This window comes from Psittacula echo (genome assembly GCF_963264785.1).
Source record: "Psittacula echo genome assembly, chromosome: 1".
NCBI lineage: Eukaryota > Metazoa > Chordata > Aves > Psittaciformes > Psittacidae > Psittacula > Psittacula echo.
The window spans coordinates 94,104,359-94,128,458 of NC_137735.1; the positions used below are offsets into that span (position 1 = coordinate 94,104,359).

The 24,100-nt window shown below is 44.8% G+C and overlaps 1 protein-coding gene across 1 annotated transcript; it reads right to left on the minus strand.

Annotated features, from left to right (window-relative positions):
* Positions 1-1,208: 1,208 nt before the first annotated feature.
* On the minus strand, positions 1,209-15,869 carry LOC308230690 (cystine/glutamate transporter-like; the record flags this gene model as incomplete). Its single annotated transcript, XM_080635551.1, has 12 exons — positions 1,209-1,273; positions 2,209-2,383; positions 4,798-4,947; positions 5,742-5,838; positions 7,621-7,724; positions 8,041-8,164; positions 8,352-8,396; positions 8,486-8,585; positions 11,112-11,237; positions 11,919-12,034; positions 12,779-12,905; positions 15,674-15,869. The coding sequence occupies 12 exons, from the start codon at positions 15,867-15,869 to the stop codon at positions 1,209-1,211; spliced, it is 1,425 nt and encodes a 474-aa protein (XP_080491677.1).
* Between the last annotated feature and the right edge of the window lie 8,231 nt (positions 15,870-24,100).

Sequence of the window (24,100 nt, forward strand, 5' to 3'; positions counted from 1 at the left end):
GAGGCACTGGAATGGCTTGATCACTGGCAGTGTTCAAGGCCAGGTTGGACAAATCCTTGGGTGACATGGTTTAGTGTGAGGTGTCCCTGCCCATGGCAGGGGGGTTGGAACTAGACGATCTTAAGGTCCTTTCCAACCCTAACTATTCTATAACATTGACACATTAATAATGGAAACCTTTCTTACGTCAATAGTTCAAATAAGCATTTATGTATTGATTCAGCAAGTCATTTGACTGCATATATGAAGTTAAAGCTCTGACATGAAGTCTTCCATGTCTTCTTACAGCACCGAAAGATGCATGCATTCAGGAATCTGCCCAAGTCTCATCTAACTAAAGTCTTGTCTAACTAAAGGAGAAAATGAATGTCACTGGAGTTGGGCCAAAATCTGAATTTTCAACTTCACTGGTGAGGACCAGGGCTAGGGAGGTGGAGGAAAGATCAGGATCTACTTTATTATATTCTTTTTAATATTTAACTGATTTTTTTTTTAAATGTGTTTACGCATTTTGAAAGGTCATTTCAGAAAAATAAAATTTTAAATTGAAAATTTAAATTTCAAAACAAAATAAGCTTATTCTGCTTATGCAATAAACCCAAGCAAAACATGCTCACCTTACTTTGTTAATACTTAAATTTCAAAGGGTTCACTTTCTGGTGAACTAAGTTTAATCCCCCTGCCTCCTACTTTCCAATTCATCTACATTAAATCTAATTTATTCTCCCCTCACATTTCCCTTCTTAATACTTGTCCACAGCATGGCTACTACAGCATTTCAGTTTGAAACCTGCATTTGGCTTCCATGTATTGGACTCTAATGTCTGCAACATACTCCTTCCCTCTATTTGCCAAGTTAGAAAACTAAAAGATAGTGTGAGTATACACACACATACACTATTTTAATGAGGACTGGGCTAGGCTGCAAAACAGGATCTTGGTTTTGAAGACACTCTGCAGGCAAAGCAAGCTCATTTCACAGGAGTAGATTGTTCTGCTAAAAAAGAGAAGGGCAGAAACAGATGTGACACACTCATCCCAATCCCGATCAGCAAACTTAGGAAGACTTGCAGCAAGGTTTTGGCTCAGGCTTATCCTCATTTGCAGCAATTAAAAGAACAGTAGCATGGCCTGCTTTCAATAGGATCAAAAATATCAGAAACGAAGTAAGTAGATTTTACATTCTCATGTGAGTTCTGATGGTTTTCTCAGTAAGTCTTGATTTCTTGTTGGACTACTTCCAGCAGTAACTGTAGTTTATGTGTAAGATAATCTGAAAAAGGAGGGAAAGAAAAATGTTTAGTCCAGAGGAAGTCTTGAGATATGGCTGAAAATCAGAGCATCAGCTGTTGGTCGGAGCTCCTTATGTTAGTAGATCACTGTATCCATTTCGTTGCTTGCTGTATGTTTTCTTCAGTTCAGTGGTTACAGATACACTTCAGCCCAACACCAGATCAAAAGAAAAAAGATTCACAAATGAAATCATAAATTAAACTCAAAACTGGACTCCTGTTTCTGAAAAGGTTGTGCCACCAGAGCTACACCCAAAGGAAATCTGTGCTAGACATTGCAAATAACTGAGATGTCTCCCATTCATACACCCACATCTGTGCCACAAACCATCCTGGCTTCTTCACCAAACAGATAGCCCTCAGGCAGCACTGCCTTCTCCTACTAGTCCTCTCCCCAGCCTTTCAGCAAGTATGTTTGGGCACGGGTTTACAGTCTCTGCCTGTCAGTCTCTCCATCCTAACTTCTGATCTTGTTCCTCAGTGTCAGGCAAATTTGACTGAGAGGTGCTGATCCTGAAGATTTGATAAGTTTAACAGAACCCAAGGATTGGGGTGTGAAAACAACCCTCCCTGTTGCCTGTTGATAAACCTCAGCTCTGTCTTTCTTAAAACAAAACATCAAGCTCACTTGTCAGTATATTCACCAGCCAGGCAGACACAGTCCATGCCTGGCTGCCAACCACCACAGAGAGTCAGCACAGGTAGGCAGCACAGCCTACTCCCTTGGCTTTTTGGCTGCAGAGGCTGTGTCTTGAGAAAGGCATCAAAGGGGTGGTAGGGGTCATGATTTATGTTTCTTGAAGTCTGTTGGTCATGGAGCAACTTGCATCAGAGATGAGCCCTGAGACCAAACTAACACCCCCACCCCTGAGTGTGATTTTAGGTCCACAATACTCAAACTGAAATGTATACTTACATAATGGACTACTGAAACAATTTGACATTTGCTTGTGGATTATGAGGTAGTAGACTGGAAAACCGCTTAAAACTATGGTGCATCCGATGCTAATGTTCACAGGGTCTGAGTAGAAAGACATTGCCACTGTGAAGAGGCAGATGACGGTAAAAGAGATGGGAATGAACAGGGGAACCTGGGGAAAAGAGCACAGAAGACTCTCAGGCAAAATTGATGGCTGTAGCAAATCAGCCTCCCTATGTACCAGTACACACCATATTCACTTCTCTATCTTACAGAAGATGAGAGAAATCACATAGCTACCCAGCTCACTGCTTCTGTATAACCAGTTGCAAATTAGAAGAATGCATTGAACAAAAATTGACATGTACCACCTTCGGAGCCCAGTGTGCCTGTGAGACGCATGACTCTTATATTCACGTGAATCAAAGTATGAAACTCACCTGCAACTGGAAGCCAAGCAGGGGGAGAAGTCAGCTATACCCCACTGCTGTCTGAATGTGCTGCTCCTGTACATGTACATGCACATGCACACACACCAACTTGTCATGTGTGGCAACTGCTGGTGGAAAATCTGAAGTCAAGAGCAGCAGCAGCACTTTCAATCAAACCATTTTTCAGTTATGACACTCGAGATTCACTTTAACCTGCCTCCATATTGCCAGGGACATACAGTGACCAAAACCAGACTCCCTATCTTCATAGCACCTGCATTAAGAACATGAGTTTCAACAATACCCTGATGAAAAGACCAAAGAAGCAGTCAGCACTTCAGCCTTGCCCTGTTGATTGAGCCAATTTGTCTGACTTATTTGGACAGCAAAGTGGAAGACCACAATAAATAATAAAACTGTGAAACTTTCCCTCAGTCTTCAAATCCAACCTCAGCCAACTTACTCTTTGACAAGGATGATGGAATGAAGGAGTTGCTGGTCTCATCTAGGGTGACAATCTCTTTTCTGGTAATAGAAATCTTATTTTGGACCATGCCAAGCTGGAAGAGATCAGTTGCTCTAGATGTGGCAGCCGTCCAGCCACCAAACTTACCTGCTGTCTTTCCAGATGGAGCATCCCCTGCCAGACTCTCCTGTGCACACACACTCATGCAGCATATCTGCTTGAGAGGCGTGCAAGAGCGCTACTTCCTCCTCTTTCCGGGGAGAAAAGTACCCCAGAACTACAAGTATTTTACGCTTTGCTCTCCATCAGCCGGTGGCAGCAGACGACCTGTATCTGGCCACTAGAGCGCAGCACATGCCCACACCACCTGCGTTCGGCTCTTCCAGATAACTGCCTGGCTGGTTTCAAGGAGTTACAGAAATTAGAGAGAAGGCAGAAAAAACCCAACCAAACGGACCAAATTTCCAGCATTTCCCTCCCTCACTTAGTCTGCCTTTATGAACCGTTAAAATCCTAACTCTCATCTAAACCGTGATATCTGTCTAAAATAAATGGGGCAAAATGTCGGCAACTGAAAACATCACCAGTGCTATCCACTAATAAACTTCCCCTGAGAGCTTGGTTTAAAAGAAAAAGAAAAGTTATTTAAATTCTGTTTCTGGGTGAGTACACGAATGCAGCCAGTCAACAAACTGGAAAGCTTCGAGATCTCTGTAAAACACGCCGTCTCCGGTAAAGACCAAGAAGAAAACTCATCCTAAACTTTGCATCAGGCTTTGAATGGCTCAGGGAGGAGCCCTGGGAGATGCAGGAAGCATTTCTGTCCCCTGAGCTTCTCACTGACCAGCAACACAGCACCTCTGAGCAAAGAAGCCTCCTCTCCCTGGCTGGAGGCACCAGATGGGAACAAACTGCACGCCAAACTGCACCAGCCAAACACCTTCTGCACATTATGTGGCAATAGGAAAGGTGCCCTGAGCACTAGAAAGCTGCTCCAGCACCAACTTCAGCATCTCCCACCAATGCAAAGAGGCTTCCAGCACCCAGCAGCATGAGAAGGGCCACCAGAGGGGCTCCGTTGAGGCTTGGGAAAGGTACAAGAGGACAAGGCGCCTTTCACTTCGTGGTACACATTTATGTGCTGTGCACACCTTCAGGACTTGCGGCAGCAACAGTTGCACACAAGCTGCTCTACACTATACAGTATTTTTGTGCCAGAAGATGATTCTCCTCAAGTCAGGTTTGCTCCCAGGATTCTTCTGACCATGCACTTTTCCTTGTGGCCTGACTCCCTCCCACTTCTCAGCTAGAGCTGAGACTTACCTACCACTGAAATAACACCCAGGCAAGAGTCCCTCCTTGCAGCTCATGACAGGTGAGTGTCCAGCTGCCTTCTGTGCATCTCCCAGTTCCCAGTCTGAAACTTTGCCTCCTGGAGCAGGCTGCCATTTTACAGATGTGACTGCTGACACTATGTAGAACCAGCTTTACAGAATTGACCACATCTGGCTGTTTACACACACCAACCAATTTCAAGAGCTCTCCACATGCCTTACTGAGTAATAGGTATTAAGACTCCTTAGAGCCTAAGGGCAACCACAACCATGCAATGCTCTAATTATTAGCAAATACAAGAGAGAAATGTCAAGTCTGTGCGTTCGTGGCTGTTAGATACATGCTGTGTGTTACCTTGAATGGGCTTTGCAGCTCTGGGTGACGGTAGCGATGAACAATGAGCCCAAGGGTGGCTAATCCTATGAAGAGCCATCGGGAAAAGCTGAAGAAGTTCAATAGATGGTAGATATCTCCGATACACACCATGGTAGTAACCAACGGGAACTGAGCATTGTGAAGATGAAATACAGTCATTAAAACCTTATTGTGGTCCTCGGACTAGAAAAGGATAATATGGATCACCTCTCCCAGTCCCCCTGGAATCACAGGCAGCTACTTCACAGCCCCAACATTTCAGAGGTCAGAGAGCTTTATAAAGCAGTGTCACAGACTGAAGGCAAAAGGCCTAAACACACTATAATGATGTGCTACAGAAAGGAGCAATCCTTTCAAGATCAACAGCATCTTTGATGCTTGATGTCCCAAGCATGCATGCTTCAAAAGATTCCACTGCAGGCACAAAGGCTACCTACAAAGATCTCTGCTAAGGTTTTAGCAGGTCGGCCAATCTGCAAGAGGCACTGCAGCACAGTTAGGATGGAGGTGGACCATTCCTGAGGGAAAAAAGGAAACCATAAAGCCCAGCTGAGAGAATCTCTGCAAATGCTCCTTCCCTGCACTTCCACTACACCTGGGAATTTCAGTTTTCCAAATAGCTGAAGCCTAAGAGGTGTTTTCATAGGACAACATCAATCAGCAACTGTGGCAGATGGCAGGGGAAGCACTTTTTAAAAAGCTGCCCAAGGCTATAAGGCAGGGACTTTGAGATAGTGGGTTTGGATACTGCTGCTGGCACAAGAGGACTTAATACTTCGCAGCCATTTTCAGTATTCCTCTTTCACTGTTTTTCAGAGGCTGACTTGGTGTCAAACACACTTTAAAACTCCTCAGCTTCCACGAGCTTTGCAAGAAAGACAAGACTGGAGAACAGGGTATGCAACACAGTCAGATCTCCTTACCATTAACATGACAGCAGGAAGGGGTGTATGCCTTCGGATGTGGATCATGGAGAAGAGAGGAGGCCACTGTCCTTCCCTGGAAGCCACAAACAGGGTCCTAGGAAAAGACAGGGAGCCCTGTGCATTAGCACCACACTTCCACACTTCACAGTCACTGGGTTGACCTGAGGCCACAAGCTACTGTTCCCCCAGCACAGGTCTGGCTTTAGTCACACTTTTGGGGCACATGGTAGAAAAGTGCAATGTTGAATTCTCATAGCTCTCCCAGGACCAGTTAGTTCAACTCAGCACAGAGCCCACCAGCAGGACCACTGGCAGCGTCCCCTCAGGTGGCCGGTTAGCGGAGACCTATGGACAGGTCCAAAGTGACCATGAATGAGTCCAGACAGGAAACAGAAGCAAGAAAGTTTCTTGCCATCAGAGAAGGGGCTAGTTTTTCCAGTAGGGAGTGAAGGGGTCACAGACTGCAATTCTTCATGACAGAAAATCATGAATTTGTGAAAGGGACTGTCAGTCTTGATGTCTATATTTTTTATATATATATAAAAATATATATTTTATATATGCAAATATATATATAAAAGAAAATAAAGTGCAGTTTCCACAAACAATAGAGAGATTTCAATCCTCTGGCCAGCTGTTGGAGAATATAGCTTGGCATACTGCCAAGAGGCCAGCTACAAAATGACAGAAGAGATCTCCTTGCCTGCATCTCTCCTTTGACTCACGAAAGGGCAATTAGGGAGAAGACATTGCATCTAATTTTATAAATTTAATATCCCCAAACAAACCATGCCAGAGCATCAGCTGGGCTGGAGCAAGGCCCAAAGCAGCTGGGGCATGAGTGTAAAATTGGTTTTATTGCTGTCTCTGTGGTTTTGCAGGGGTGTGACTGGCCAACAGCCAGGGAGGGCCCCATCACTGTTTATATGGCCTTTCTGCAGTGATTATGTTAATGGTGCCAAGATGGGGGAGAGAAAGGTGATAGGGACATGCAGAATGTCTGTGCTGCCCAGAGACTTCTCATCCTCAAAGAAAACTAGGATCTAGAGAAGCTAAAGGAGAAGATTCTCTCCACTTGCATATAATACAGGACTTCAGGGTTGTGGATCAAATAACTCATTACCTTTTGTGCTATGATACATCCCTTTCATATCCAGGGATTTTTCCTTTTGCAGTCAAAGCTGTGAAACAGAACCGGTTCCAGAGAGTTCGCTCAGCTCCTTGGGAGCAGCATGATGTGCTTTTCCCTGAGCTCTGCCCTTCTCTCCAATTTCAAGGCTTCCATAAGCACATGCAGTGTAGCAGCCAGTGAAGCTGGCAAGATAATTTTTTCATGGAACAAAGCTCTTCTTATTGCTACAAGACTTGCTGAGCCTCAGCTATCGCTTTAGGAATAGCTTGTCCCTGATAACATTTTGCTGGCCTCAAAGCAAAGTCCTCAAGGGAGAGTTTGCCTCTGGCCAGAGATCCTCACAACAGAAGGACCCTGTGCCCTGCAGTGGAGCAGCTGAGTGAACCTGGCAAAAGATAACTCAGTCTCTCTGAGCAGCTGCCAGCATCAACAAAGCCTCCAGTTCACCAGAAACATTGACATTTCACTTTAAACTAGGGATTTAAACTCAAGCGGAGGGGGAAGAATTTACAATATTTGTTTGTGACCAGCCCTAGACACCAAAATGTGGGCCTGGCCAGAAGTAAATAGGGTAACTCTTAGCAAACAGGAATCATCATGTAGTTGACATCCCAGGAGTCAAAGGCCCCATTTTCCCTCATGGGCAGCTAAAATGTTACTGCATGGATGGGCAGTTGCACAAGTTGCTGGTGTTTCCCTCTGATTCAGTAAGCTAAAAAAGTAACAAATTCTTAGGGACACAACCTTGAAAATGTGAAGATTCCTCCATTCATGGTTCCAAAGCAAGACAGTGAGACAAGGATAGGGATCACGGAGGTCAAGCTTTTGAAGGCTTGTTGCGCAAAGCTCTGGAGGAAGAGCAAATGTGACTTCAGGAACATGTGGCGATCTCTAGGCAATATCAGATTCAAAAGAGAAAAAATTCCTCCACTGAAGGACTAAAACACAACACATAAATCTTGCCTTTTCTACTGTCACTGCAGGTTATTTTCCATTATCTTTCAGGCAAGACTAGAAGAAGTTATTGTTACCCAATAATCCAGAGAAATAAGAAAGCAATAAAGCATTTTACAGGAAAACCATCTCCAAAACACTTGTCATGACCACCCCTTCAGTATAAGCTGACCACACTGAAGAAAGGTAACGGTAGGGATGACGACTCACCACAGCCACAGCAGGAGAAGCCAGAACGTCTTGTGTTTCCAAGACTGTGTAATAAGAGACATTGGTGAGCATGTACCCCACAATTACTGTGATTACGGACACTATGACAGCCAGTGGGATGTTTCTACAAGAAAGTGGAAGAGACACACACAAAGAACAAGCTCTTAACCCTTGTTATGCACAGTATTACTGCAGGTTGCAGCTGGCATTGTTTAGGTGAACCCACAAACTTATTTCCTCTTGTATTGTGTTTGTGAAAGCCATGGTACCCCAGAGGCTGGTAACCCAAGATGACTTCTTCCCAGCCTTACCTTTCAGGTCTGACCAACTCTTCACGCACAAAGCTGGTCTGGAACCTGCACGGTGGGAACAGACAGGGACAGAATTTGAATCATGTCTGGGACACCAGTCTGCTGCCCATGAAGCACCCTCCCTTCACACCTACCAGCCTGAATACGCGAACATGCCTGCATAAAAAGCCAGGGGAAGTTTATCCAAAACCAGAGACTGCCTGTCAAAAGCATCCTCGAAGTTCTCAGTGTGGCCTACAGAAGAAACAAACAACGGATATGGAGCAAGGAAATATCAGAGATAGGCTTCCTTCCCACAGGATAACACCTCTTGTACCTCTTGCCCAGACCAAGAAAGAGCATTTGTGACTTCTTTGGAGCCAGGTATTCAGATTCGTTTCATTGCTTTAATTTGCAGTGCTGTGCCAATGCGTTTACTTCACAGTGACAGAACAAACCATCCCTCATCAAGCTACAGGAAACATTTCAGGAAGGGCAACGTTTGGTTCTGTTTCAGGCAGAGCCTGCTGTGGGAACAGGAAATTGTGGAGATGAGTGGACCTAAGTTGTCCTTGTCCTTTCTTTAGGTCCAAAGTTCATTTGCTGGGTTGACCCCTTTTTTTGTCTCCCATGGCTCCCTAAGCAGCTGGATGCACACTTCTCTTTGATATGGTGCAGCCAGCGAGGTGGCTAATGCGGCTCTCACCGTGCTCCCTCCTGATCCTGCTGCCAAAGGGCTGATCCCAGCCCCACGCTGGTCAGAGCATGGGAACCAGGGTGGAGGAGGGAGTGGGAGCCAGTAGCCTGGCCCCTTGCTCTGGCAAGATCCCTGCCCACCTCCTGAGGCTCAGCAGCAGTAGGACTGAGCATACACAGAGCAGAGCAAATATAATTTGAAAGTAGAGGAGGCTCAGATAAAGGTCCTGTTTTACCAGCTCCCCCGGTTTTCCTAAAAATTCTCTGCTTGAAATAGCAACAGTTGGGATTTTGGATGTGAACCATAGAATAGGTGAGGGTTGGAAAGGACCTTAAGATTATCTAGTTCCAACCCCTGTGCCATGGGCAGGAATGCTTCACACTAGACCATGTCACCCAAGGCTCTCTCCAACCTGGCCTTATCAAACTCCAAAAATAAACCCCTAGGGAAGGAAGAAACACCTAATGGCTTCTCATTCACAGAAAGACCAATAAAAAACTCAGTCAAAAGGATTTGCATTTTCAAATGCAGGTGGTCTAAGGTTTGGTTCCACATCTATATTCAGTTCTTCCTATCAACGTATCTTTAAAAGTAAAAGATGCAGAGCTTGCACAGTTGTGCTTCTCCAGGAAAGAGATGAAATGGCAACCAATCACATAGAGGAATTCAGGCCACTTCCGTGAAGGTGCTTCTGCAAGGACCTCTGTGATGAGATTTAGGCATTTGGGTTTGAAACACTGGGCCAGCAAGTCTCTAAAATAAACCTGAGGCGAAAGGAAGGTAATGGCAGAAGAAAGGACACGAGTGTAATCAGAAAAACAAGAACAAGAAGGCAGGGGAATCGGGGAAAGTAATTTAAAGGCACAAAATCGATTTTTAAGGAAAAAAAATAAAAAAGAAAATAAATTTGAAGAAAACAAAACAAAAACTTGGGAGTGAGCCTATCGAGGTAGGTTTTTTTTATGTTCTAAATGGTTGCTGATAAGTGATGGTGCATAAGAAGGATTTATTGTCTTGATTACATTAATGAGTGATTTAGAGTCCCTCATGAACCTCATGAATCACATTAAATACAACCTGTCATATTGAGGTCTCTTCATGAATTCTCCCTCCAGATGTCACAGTCATTTATCCTCCTCACTGAAGGATGGGTGCCAGGGCTCCAGATTGTCATTTAAAGGCATTCCTAACAATAATGGCTCAGGATTTCTAGCTGCAGGGCAGTCCTCCAGTTCAGAAGTGCTGCCAGCCCAAGGGGATCTTTGCATGTTCAAAGGAGCCAGCGCCAGATATCAGAAAAAACAAGAACGTGGAGCCTACTGCCTGTGTTGTTTTCTCTGCAGAGGAAGGTAATAGCATGAAGCAGGAGCAAGATTTATCCCTTGAGTGGGAATGCCTTGGGCTTTTCTATAAACTGAGGCTTGGATTAAAGCACTTAAAAATACTCGAGTCATTCCCAGAAGATACCACTGGCAGGTTTGTTTCTTCTCCCCACTCTGGATGTGAGCATGCAATCTAGTCTGCAATTCTAACTTGGCAAAAACCCATTGTGAGTTTACTAAGTTACTACTCTTCTCAATTAGAAAGTAAAAACCATTAGCTTAAGCCACAGAAGGGTTAGAGATGCTGTCACCAGGGCTCAGCTATGAGGGATTGTAACTCATTACACAGCTGTGACTGGCTCAGATCACCAAGGGATGCTGTCACACCCCCCCGATGTCCATCAAATTTGCACTGTTTTGGAAGGATTTCAAGCCACACTGTAAACAGGCCAGCCTGATGCCAAAGAAAGACTGCCTGCAGAGGAAGGTGCCTGTATAACCCTGGACAGGCTCACACTGCCTCAGGCACTGAGGCTCACTCAGATTTGGAGAAAGCACAGCTGAGCCAAGTGCATAAGTGTGCAACGATACAGCTTAGTGCCAACTACCCTGGTCTCAGCTCCCAGCTGATTCACACCCAGCACACAGGCAGAGAAAGCTCCTGCCAGCTAAACGAGTAATACCTTGTCACTAGGGACTGATAAAACCACGTCAGGCAGGCATGTCGAGCACCCTCCCTCAGCCACACAGCAGCACACCTACCCTGGGCTAGCAGCATCATCCCTGGCACGATGATGAGTGCAAGAGCCAGGAGTTTGACGACGGAGAGAACTGTCTGCAGCCTGCCGCTCCAGGTGACGCTCCAGGAGTTGAGGGCAAGGATCATGTCTGGAGAGGAGACCACACTGCTACAGCTGTAGCCCATGCTCGATGCATGGAGGAAAAAATACAGCATCCCTCCTCTAGCGATGACAGGGAGAAGAAGGCTGTGTCTTTGCAGAGAGGATTCTCAGGGTGAGAGATGTCAGAAAACATGACGTGTGGTGCAGCATACAGCATTTGGAGGGGGAGCTGGTTTCTGCTCCTAAGCAGGACAAGGAGCTTAGCTCCTGTTGTGTGATCCATGCCTGCCTAGGGGGAAAATGGGAGTTTGCAGGGACATCTGTCCCAGCAGCCCCATTTTACCAGGGTACTGTGCCAGCACACACCAGCCAGAGCAGGCAAGACAGCTTCACAGGCTGGGTGCACGAGGTGAGGATTTCAAAACCTGGGCCTTACACCCTCAACCCAGGTGACATTTGCACAATTATTCATGAAGAGCTGCTACTCTGGTATTTGGCACAATCCTCCAACCTCAGGCAACAGATGGTCAACAGGGAGGCCTATTCCACTCCTTGGAGAACATAGTGGCCCAAAACCAGCACCTTGGATAAGGAAGTTTTGGGTGGCCAAGTAGGTAGAGATGGGGCCCCATCCCACAGTCATTCCAGAACATATCACCCCATAAGCACCCCTGGTCTGGGGCAGAGAGGCTCCAAGATCGGCAGTCCCATAACAGTTAGTACTTACAGTACCCCAGGAGAGACACAAGCTTCACAGCAAGGACAGGGGGTGCACAGGGGGCAAAAAATGGTTCCAGCATGTAGCTTCCAAACGCCAAAGAAACCACAGCACTGTTGGCAGGCCTGTGGAGGAAACCGAGCACAAACTGTGGTCTGCAGACAGCCGAGAAATGGCAGGATATAAAACAGCACAAAACTCAGGAGGGGAGGTTTCTCCAGCCAGCTTAATCCTGCTCACCCGTGCAGATGGTGAATTCCCATAGAGTCTTTTTCATAGGTTTTTCTCAGTAAATGGGTTAGAAAACACATGTTGCAAAAAGATGAATTCCCAACTTGAAAGCAAAAGTTGAGATTAATCACACTGAGCAGTGCAGTAGGGGTAATATGTCCTGCTTCATCTCAGCTTATGTGAAGAACACAGGTTATTGAGAGGTGAGGACTTTCTTTTTAAAGTTTTTTTAAAGTTAAAAAAAAAAAAGAAGTAATTTACAAGTTTCTAAAATATTATTTAAGTCAGGGCTGAGCTAGAAAGTTGTCTCCACAGGACAATCTGAGAAAGTTTCACAGGAAAACAGATCTGAAATAAACCTGGCATTCATTGTTAGTCTAAAAAATACCATGGCTCTTGAAAGATACCAGCTGCTATGGGAGAAGAGAGGTATTTTTCAACTATAGATCATATTGAATATTGTAATTATTAACTCATGATGCCTTCTTGTTTTATCACTGAAAACCTTTAAAAGTTGTTCAGATTGTTTCTACTCTTTCCTTTAAAAACTGCCTAGACTGTTACCTGGCACAGTAACTTTGGGGTATTTTTAAATCATCACAGCATCCAGCAAAAGGCAAACAAACAAACCCTCTTACCTAATAGCAAAAAACTCTGCCCATAGAAATAAGAAACTTGGCAGACTCCCTAGTGTCTCCAAAATGTAGATATAATGTCCTCCAGACTTAGTGATTCTTGTTCCAAGCTCTGCATAACACAAGGCACCTGTAAAAGTTCAGGTAGGAATGCACTGAGTAAATCATCTCCTTTCTGTATGACTTTTCAGGGATTGAACGAATCTGTTTAAAATGAGTAGGGAATTAGAGGAAGAAAATTTGGAATAGCAGAAATACTCTTCCCTATTTTTGTGTGCTACAGTGTTTTGAAGTAATCAACTTTTCTGTCAGAAGGAAATAAATTCTCTATTTTCTAGTTAATGATGTGACTTTTCCATAGAAGTTATGTGGAAACACATACGATGGAGACAGTGCACTAAGCTATAAGAGGTTTTCTTTGAAAAACATCCTGGAAGTTTGGATTCTCACTTCTCACAGACTGGTGAAATGGTGCTTCCCAGGCTGTTACAGCAGCTCAGCTGACAGGCCGTGGCTGAACTGGTAATTTCAATCATGTTTTTGACAACAGACCATATTCCTATGTCCTTATCTCATATCTTCACATAAATCCCTACCTTCAAAGACGCAAGAGAGGGGACATAGAAGGGCATCTTTCTTCCAAGTGAAAAGGGAAGACCTGGCACTGGAGGAAAACATAGCCCCAGTGGTGGAGAGCAAGAGAAGTGTCCACATAAGAGGCTCAGTCAGTCTCTTCTCACATGTCCATGTATGAGTGTACTGACAGACCTGAGAACTGCCTGCTCCTGCCTTAGCAAGTGCTCTGGCCCCCGCTCCGGAGCCCAACAAGAAACCATGAGAGAGGTAAGCCATAGAAGACAGCTTAAAGCTTTCAGGCAAATGGACAGAAACCTTCATGTCTCTGTCTGTGCCAAAAAAAAAAAAAAATCCCATCTGTGTTTTCTCTATAGAGCAATTCACTGTGCCATTTGAACATATCCAGGTACAAATTTTAAGCCCTGCCTACACTGGATTCATTTGTGAGGTTAAACATCCTCTGTCCACTGCAAATCTCACCTCACTTCAATGAGCACAACTCCGCCTGTAAGTGGGATTTGACCCTGTGGGGTGAGTCCGTCTGTAGCTGTGCTATATACTTCTTTGCCCAGCTCAGCAGCTAGGAGTGGAGGGAGAGCACAGAGGAACCCAGTGTGATATGGGCATGCTTCCATGTCCAGTGGTGATTGCACCATGTGCAGGCCATGCCAATGATGAGGACCTCAATTTTTTCCCCACCTCTCTGTTGGTAAATCTGTGCAGAATCACTGTTCAAAGTGTCAAATATAGAAAGACACCTATCTTATTTATTTCAGTGAGTCTCTTTACATGATTCAAGTGTGCAGTTAAGTGATTTGCTGAACTTACGCTATGAGACTTGTATAAATGCTGTACTTGAAAGGAAAAAAAGCCTGAAAGAAAGCAGGTCTTTTTAATTTACAGCAAAAGACATGTCAGAGAAATAATCAGGAGAAGTAATCAAGCTGATAAAAGGAAAAAATAGCCAAATTTTGGATTTGGCTACGAAATACAATCACTTGATAAAAAGGCTCCCAAAGCCCTCCCAGCAGAGTCTATCAAGGGATGCAAGGAAGAGAGGAAACCTTTCCAAGCGCAGAGCACAAGTTATGTGATCAGCACACACATTATCATTTTTTGCTCTCCTCAGTTAAAAGAAATATAATGTGAGCACAGTTTTTTAAGATTTTCTTTATGCAAAAGTGTATAATTTGCCAAAAAAATACATATAGGCTGCAGCATGAAATATTGGTACACATATGCTAAGAGCAAGAACCACACTCGTCGCCATACTGACAATTGAAACATCTCAGTTTCTAAACTTGTGTGTACATGCCACAGTGCCAAAGTGTTTTCTTCCACATGGAGTATTTCTCCCTTCTTGTTTTTTTTGTTTTGGGTTGTTTGGGGTTCTCCCACCACTCCTCCCAGGTTATGACAGAAGAACTATAAAATCACCGACTGAAATGACAGAAGAACTATAAAATCACCGACTGAAATAAACACCAGATTTCTCCCCAGAGCTGACAGATCTTGCAGTTCTCCTAACAGCACCTTTAGAGAATTTCTGAGATGGTGATTTTATATAGTTAATGAAGGAAACTAAAAGCCACTGATTTTAGCCATCACAACTTTAAGAGCTACAGTATTTCAGAAGAACTAGAATGAAACTGTCATCAAAAGTTAACCCTTTGTGATAAAAGACTGGTACTAAATGATGCCAGAAACCAAGCCACAGGTAATGCACAGAAAGCAGGGCTGAACTGATCTGCTCTATCTCCTGCTCCAAGGCAGCATCAGACACTTCCAAACCATTTCTGACAGACACCCAAACACCCATCCCTGGCTCGTGGACACTCTACAGCTCCTCAAGCAATCTGCTTCTCTATCCTCACTCACAGAAAGGGGATCCCTTCTGGCATATTAAGACTGTCACTTCTTGCCCTTTTCACAGTGTCTATGAAAAGCACTGCACAGCCTTCAGACTTACAAGTATCTTTGGGTGCCTAAATCTCCCATCAGATAGAAGTCCTTTTATTTTCTCCCAGCTTTCCTGGCAGAGACCATGCTATCTCCATCTGCAGTCTTTGTCACCCCTCTGCCCTGGACATGAACATTATTTCATATTCACAACCATAAGTGCTGTGATTTTCTCTGTCACCCCAGTGAAACGATTCAAATGAAGACCCCTGGTGACATCCCAGCTTGTTATGTTTCTTTCTGTTGCACCAGGAACAGGGAACTTCTGAATTATTTTTCTCCCAAGTTTTTATACATAAAAATGTGCCACATCCCCTCACCTTCCAGTTGCTTAAGCAAAGGCTGACAAAGCTTACCACTCACCAAACATTGAGAGGACCCCACAGGCAAACCAGACAACCAGGGACAAACCCACGCTGCCAGAGTTTTTCAGCACTCCTTTTGGGGAGATGAAGATGCCACTGCCAATCATACTGCCGATGAGGAGTGAGAAAGCCCGCAGCAAAGTTATCTTTTTCCTCAGAAAGACAGGCTCCTGTTCCTTCTTGTCTTTCCCCATGGCTTTTTTCTAATCCCAGGTGAAGGTCATGCATTCAGAAGCTACAGACTCCCAAGTGTCCTCAAAGATCACCTGTAAAATGAGGAGAGAGTTAGGGATTCAGGGGTTGTCTTTTCCAGACAAGATTTTTCACAGAAACCTGTCAAGATCTGTTGAATCTGTTCTTCTCAGCTGCTGGATACACCAACCAAGCCATAGGTGCTTATAACACACAGCACCACCTCACATCGGTACAGCTCCTAAGAGGGACTGTTTTCTGCCTCTTATGCCAAGGAGCAGAAAGCATTGCAAGTTGCATGCCATACTTCAGGGTATGATTGCCAAATTCAGCTCTGACACCCAGACTGGAATTGGCCAGGTTAGGGCTAATTTAATGGAAACTGATCTGGGGGAACACTGATACCAGCACACTGTCAGAAAGCAGATTTCAAGTTGCAAACCTAACAGTCAAAACCTTGAGGACCTCCGAGTTTAAATTTGCTTGTCTAGGGGCTTTTTTGAGGTGCAAATTGCTCTGTTAGTTGGGGCATACAGATGTTTGGGTTTTTTAAACTTCTTATCCATCCTTGCTTGAATGAACAAGCCCTGATTTTCTCACTAGGGCTTCATTTTATCAGTGTTTGTCAACATATTGTCAAACCTTTTCACTTTCAGATTATTGAAGAGTCAGGAATAAGTACTGTTTACAATTGTAAGGCAGAGGACAGTCATCAATATCAGACATGTCATTTCTTCTATTAATATAAACTTTCTTCATAATAACAGCAGGAGTGAAGCTTTCCCTAGGAAAGAGGGAACTACAGACATTCCAGGGATCACACTAGTTGATCCAGACCTAGTTCTCTCATGGCACAGTAACCTTCTACTTCACTGTCTTGTCTCTCCAAGTCTTTTTCTCAGTCCTAGCCTTGCACCTTCACCAAGAAACTCACCTTCTGCTTAGGCAGGTAGGATGAATTCACATCAGTTACTATAGTCTAATTTGCAGTAGCAAACCTGTTTGTAGTATTCCTAAAACCAAGGTAGACATTTTACACTGCTAATTAACAGCAGAGCTCATGGTAGAGCAGACAGGTCTGGAGCAGATAATTTGGCTCCCATTCCAGCCACACAGCCACTCCAATGCTCACACACTCAACTTTAGTAGGTTATTTTCATTACTCTAACCCATTAAATTTCAGTATCATGAATATTTGCCCCTGCCTTGTGGCTGTATGCTACTGCAGTTACACTGTACAAGAGATCATATTTTGATGATCTCTTCAGTTATTTAATATTTGCAGTGGTGTGCCCAAAAGCAAGCAGCAGTCACCTATAGAAGCAGATCTAAGCAAACAGAAATAACTTTCTCAATAGTTGGTGTTTTCCACCCTTAGATATAAATGCCCCCATAACATTGAGGGGACAGTTCTTGTTATCACTCATCCACGATACCTCTTTGTATGCCCTGTATAAACTCAATAAAACTAAGGACTTCTCTCCCCCACTCCCAGCTATTTTCCCACCTGGAAACTGTCAGGAAGAAGCACTTTCTCCGCACACATATGACCAGCACATGCAGAAAGACCTCTCTCCTGCCAGCAGTGTTAGCTGGTTTCTCTGAGATTGCGCCAAGCCTGCACAAGCATCTTCTCAATCAAAGCAGCCAAGTTTAGTTATTAAACCTCTAATGAGTCCCAGAGGACTCCTCAAGGCTCAGATGGGTCACATCAGCCTCCTCTGGTCCCACAGAGCTGCTCCTCAGAGTCCCAAAACTTCACAGGGCTGGTGGAGACAGCAGCTCCAGAGGGGCAGGGAAAGACCCCTGGGAGCTTCCCAAGCCGTCAGCTCCAGTTCCCTAAGACACTAATTAATTACCTCATGTGAAGTGCCGGTATCATCTGGTATTTCTCAGCCGAAAGGAGAACCGCAGAGCATTCATTTGCAATGGTGAAACAGAGGGCTTATCGAATTGAACCCAACTGAAAAGAGGTGTTGTGCACAGCTATGTCTAAAATGCTGTTGTGAGATAATTAAAAGGGCACTTATCTGTTTGGCTGGGTTTTAAATAAAGCAGGTGCATTTAAAATCCATCAGGCCCCCAATTCTTGCTGGGATCACAAAGCAGCAAAAGACAGCTCCTCTTGGCAGGCTCTGAAATTAAAGAAAAAGGAGGGCGGGGAGGTACAAAAAATGGAGAGATCAAATCAAATTTACAGACCAGGTTAATGATCCAAAGTAAATACCAAACTCCACACTTCTGTCCACATGCCTTTTTTTTTTTTTTTTTTTTTTTTTTTAATACTCCTGCCATGCAAAAGCATTTGGAGATTAAACAGTCCAGTCCAGTAATCTGTCAGGACTTGTTCCAGAAGCTCTTGAAGGAAGGAGGGAAAGAGCAAAAGAAACCTATTGAATAGCACTTCAAAGAAACACCTATCAGAGCCCACTGCCTGGAGAGACCATTCCTGCTTGCTCCACTTTCCAGCTACATTCCAGCAGCAGGCACATTAAAATGCAGAGATGCTAATCCTGTGGCAGTGCTTAAGAATATTCACAATGTGCTTAGCACAAAGGAAATACACAAAGCTGCTTTTTGTTCACCCTCTTGACTTAAAGGACAGGCTCAAATCCTTCTCCATTCCAAAATGCAGCACCTTTGCATGAGCTCATCATCCAGTTCAGCAGGACTGGAGAAAAAAAAACCCATTTCACAACTTCTCACACCTGCTGGATCTTTACTCCCTTATTCTTTATCTTTACCAATTTCTTTATTTTTATTTTCAGCTGTTAATCTTACCTCACAGGCACTGCAGCATGGTTGGAGATGAAGGAGACAAGCGTAAAGGGAAAATCGCATTTGTTATTCGTGGTAGCATCAAGAGGCCCCACCACAGAGCAGAACCCACCGTGATCAGTACTCAGGCAGAGTCGATGTTAAACTGCTGAAAAGCTAGAGATATAAACAAGCAAGTTAGAAAAAGCAGAGGAGGAAGAAAGCATCATTCTCAGCTGGGCAGCTGAGACCTAGAGCAACTAGTGACCTTCCTCCTATCACATGGGAAGTGTGTGGCATCCCTGAGAAACAGATCATACCTTCAGAATCCCAGTTCAATGGCTCATACCCCCCGAAAAAAAACCCACCCAGCTACTACGGAATACTCCTAACTGTTTACAGCTGTATTTTCTTTGTATGGGCCTCAATCAATGCCATACAGCCAAGAACAGGTTAACCCCTTCCTTTTCCTACAGCAAAAGATGCAGGTATCAAACTGTTCTCCTCAGTCCCACTATTTATTTATTTATTGTTTTGGTGCCAAAAATGTCACTTTGATTCAATGTCCACCACAAGGCGCAGGATCTAACTAAATAAAGTCAGCAGTGAACAGAACCTTTTTTCATTCATGCATGAAAGCAGCATAAATAAGTTTTAATGATACTGGTGGTGGTCTGTTCTGGGAACCCAATCAGAAAATCTAGTTAGGAGAGCTGAGAGATGTTTGTTTATACACCAAAATGAACACAAGAAACAGGCTGAAAAGACAAGACATGCAGCTCAACTTCTTTTCAGTTTTCTACAGCTGGTTTACCACTCCCGTTAAGGAACTGAAAGGAACAGTGGTTAATAAATCAGACTCAGGCTTGCAGCTCAAGCTGCAGTAATAAATCCAGGGTGATTGCCTTAGGTGTGAATGGAAGAATCATTTCCATCAGCTCCTCTTTTTACAGTTTCACAAATTTAGTCTCATGAGTTGTCTATCAAAAGACTGCCATTTCCTAATGTTTCTTTCTTAATGAAAATATTTTTAAGCCCTGACAGTAAAATGGTTCTTGGCTCAGGTCACACCACTTATCATTTCACTTTAGCATTTCCAGATGTCCTTTGGACAAGAGTCACTTTTTCTGGAAAACAGACTGATGATGTGATGAGCCTGGACCTCTTGATGATGTGATGGTGACCTTTTAATTGAAAACTTAAAAGGTGTTGAATCCACGCTCTGGTTCTTTGGCTAGGAATTAGACTAAACTGAGCCTAGTTTACAAGCAGCAAAATTCCTGTTGCTTTTACAGTTCCTTCCTACCAGGCTTTATATCCTACACCAAGTTTACAAATGCTTTTCTATCACCACTCTGCCAAAGCAGGCACTACAAATGGAGATGTTTTAACAATCGTAGCACTGATTCATTTCCACAAGATGCAGATCATATGACATCATCTCACTCTCCGACTGCCACAAGAAACTCACACTTATTTGTATCCAGAACTCATTTTCCACGAATGTTGTGCAGGAATATTGGCTTTTTCATGAGCATTTTACTTTCATGGTGAAAAACCCAAATATGGGAGACAGACACACCTTATTAAGACAAATTCAACTCTTCTTCTATAGCACCAGCTATAAAAGACTATGAGAAAAGTGCACCAGCATCCTGTGAAAGGAACTAACATGATTTCACTTTCTTACAAGCAGGAGAAGGGAATACCCCAGGCACTTGCCTCTCTGCCCATTGGACCCAAAGAAGAAGCACCCATAAGACAGACACTGCGGCACATAAATCTTAGGGGGAAAAAAAAGCCATTTAACAAGGAGACTGTCTCACATAGAAGGGCTTCTTAGGCCAACATCTTGGCTCTGTAATACCTCTTGTGGGGCACAGTGTAGGGAACTGTCCTTAGAGTTTTGCTCTTTTGTGGATGTCTCTCCAAGTAGCAAAGCTGTTTTCACTCTCCAGACCAGACCTCCTCCCTAGAACAAGACAATTTGTCCTATTTGAAACTGTTTTCTTAGCTGCGTAAGACAGAACACAAACAAAAATAAATCTAAACATCTCTAGCAGAAGAAACCCAACAGAGAAGCCTAATGCTGTAGCAGAGTACAGCCAAAATTTCCCCAAATGAGAATTCTTCTTAACCATTTCAAATAAAAAAATTATAACAGTAATCCTGTAGTACAGCAACATCCCCCCTCCTCCCAGCAATTTGTCACACTGAATCAGTCCTGTGGTCTGAGGGTTAGTGTGCTTTTGATGTGGAGCTGGGCAGTGCCAACACCTGACAGCCCTCACTCACCCTTGCAGCAGAAAGTCCTCCATGAACCAGGTCCTTGGTTTACCTCTTGCCCTGGCTGAGAGCTGCAAACAATATTGCTTCCTAGGCACTGCTTGGTGATTTACCAAGAGCAAGCTTAACGGCTTCAGGCTGCTCCCTGAGGAGCCCAACCCTGGGGCTGCTGGTGTGAGGAGCTGCTATGGTGGGAGGCTTTACCAACACCAATATTCCCATCAGTGGTAGGCCAACAGCACCATCATCCAGAACCACCCAGCCCTTTTGAGTGGCAGACTGATTCCAAAGCTTTCCCTAAAATGGTCTGCAAGAACAACTTACACATCCTAAATGGGGGAAATGCCAAAATGGCCATGCTCATCACCAGCTTTCCTCACAGAGAGCAAATTCCCCACAAATGCAAGCTGTTTTATCCTGCCATGGAGGCAGCTCTCCGTGCACAGGCAGCCCTCCTCTGCTTCTGCTACTGTCAGATGTTGGGCCCCATCCAGTGGGGGTTCCTGATATACCCCTGGTTTACCCACCTGGAAATGAAACCTTTCGGAGCTGACTGCAGTCATAAACCCCCTATTTCCATATTACCTCATATATTACACTGATTTCCGCCTTAGTGTCGCTGCTGTGCTGCTGATTTATCACCCCAGGCCTACAGCTCCCCTCAGCTCCCTCGACCACAGTGCCTGGTTTTGCTCCTTCTCTTCCTGTCTTGAAACATTCAAACCCAACAAACCTTCATTGCTGCATTAGCCACTCACTCCGACTGCTGCTCCCTGTCCACCCCATAGCTAATCCTCAGTGTTCTGTGCTAAATCACCCACTCCAGTACCTGACTTGCACAGGGCCTGAACTTTGCCTCTAAACTACCTCAGGGTGGGGGACTCTCTCCTTTGGGCCTCTCTGCTCAGCTGTTACCCATTTATTAAAACACAAGCCAAACATACAATTATGCTGGAGGGAACACATTTCCTTGTTAACTCCTCCTGGCTCCTACCCAGAGTTTCTTAAGCCATGGGGATTTATATTTTAGTATGCAATATTCTGGTGGAAGGAAGGGGGACAAGGAGGATTTTCTGTGACCAAAACCACTACATCATACCCCGTAAGACAATGCACAGGTAACAGGGAGCAGTACCTCGTAAAGAGACAGCAAACCCTCCAGCCAGAAGGAAAACAGGACCATGCTCAGCCCCGACACACATACAGGGCCTCTCTCTAGCCCATCTGTGGGTATGGGCTGTGCTGGCAGCTGCCAAACAGGAGCCTTTGTGGGGCACAGAAGTGGAAAAGGTTTAGTTAAGGGTGCCCTTATCAGAGCAGAGCATGTTCCATGCTGGGGGAAGCTTGGACACGGCTTTAACCCCTGGTCTGAAAGGAGTATCTCCCCTTGTGCATGCAGATCCCTCAGAGGTGCTGATTGGTGCCTGTGGTAAAGCACAAACACATTGTTACATCTCATGGCTCAGAAGAGGTGAGGGAATGAACATCTGGCACTGGACTCCCCGAGCCCTCAACAGCTGCAGGAGAAGCTCAAGTGCAAAGACATAGCAGAAATGCACGCTGAAAGGCCATTAGGCTCCTGATCATAAACAAGGAGTCTTATTCCAATAAATGCCTCTATAGAGCTTGCTGTGGGGTGGCATTTGGCACCATGTCATCACAAGGATGAGGGTGCAGCCCTTGCCGGCTTTCCCAGAACCTGAAGGGTGGCATCAGAAACTAACCAAAACCACAACTCACATGTTTTTTCAGGTAACATACCAGGCCACCTCCTGTTTTTAGTGAGAATCAGATTCTAGGAACAAGCATGTCAACAAAACCAGATCAACACACTCACCGGGAAGGTTAAGTCAACACAAGGGCATGTTTATTTAATTTTAATGTAAGTGCAGTCCTAGAGATATCTGCTGGGAAGGACTTCTGCACGCCTCTGGTCCTGCCTCCCATAACAAGCAGGACTGTTGCCAACACTAGCTCAGGTCAACCATGGCTTCGCCTAGCAGAGTCTTAAGACACCTCAAGGCCAGAATCCCTGGCCTGTCCAGGTAACCCGTTCCAGAAGCTTCTCCCCTGAATGTCCCAGTCCACAGCTGATGGCTGTCACCCACAGCCATGTCATCTACCACTCCTGAGACCCACCTCATGCCTCCCTGCACTGATAAGCTTGTACTTGTCTTTGGGGATGGCCCCTGCCACACCTCCCTCTCCAGCAACTGGGGCTCCACCAAGCCTCAAAACTCATTTCACTTCAGGTTTCCCTGAAGTCAGTGGACTCAGCACAGCTGTGGGTTGTAGTGCCTTAAGCACAGATAGCTACTGAGAAGTGAAAGGCACCACGTGGATATTCCCCTCGAACCTGAAGGCTCCAGCATGTCTGTGATGCCCCCTCAGCCCCACACCCAAATGACCTCCAACCTCAGAAACTCAGGTTTGGGCTTGGTTTTTTTGGTTTGTTTTTTTTCTGTAATTTCTCTCCCTCCCTCCTTTTCCCCATCTTGAACTTTGAACCTCCCTGTGGTTTCTTCTGGTCCACATGATTGCATCATTCATGGCTGCTGTGGTTTAAGCCAGTCAGCAAGGCAGCCACGCAGTTTTTACTCCCCCCCCGCCCGAGGGATGGGGAGGAGAATCGAAAGAATGTAACTCCCATGGGTTGAGATAAGAACAGTCCAGTAACTAAGGTACAACACAAACCACTACTGCTACCACCAATGATAATAATGATAAGGGAAATAACAAGGGAAGAGAATACTATACCACCCAATGAAAAACAAGCCCGACTGAGCACAGAGTGCCCTTCCAGGTAACTCCCAGTTACATCCCTGGGCATGACGTGCTGTGCTATGGAATACCTCTTTGGCTAGTTTTGGGTCAGGTGTCCTGTCCCTGCTTCCTCCCGGCTTCCCCTCCTCCCTGGCAGAGCATGAGACTCACAAAGTCCTTGGTCAGGGTAAACATTCTGACCAGCAACTGAAAACATCGGCTTTATCAGTATTATTCCCAGGCCGAAAGTCAAAACCACAGCGCTGCACCAGCTACTAAGAAGGAGAAAAACTGACTGCTGCTGCTGAACCCAGGACAATGGCAAGTAAAGTTAGCACGAATGGAAGGAAATACGTACATCACTTCACACAGCACGCCAGCAGATGGGTGAACCTGCAGCCAGCCAAGGTTACAGACCCCAGTCAGG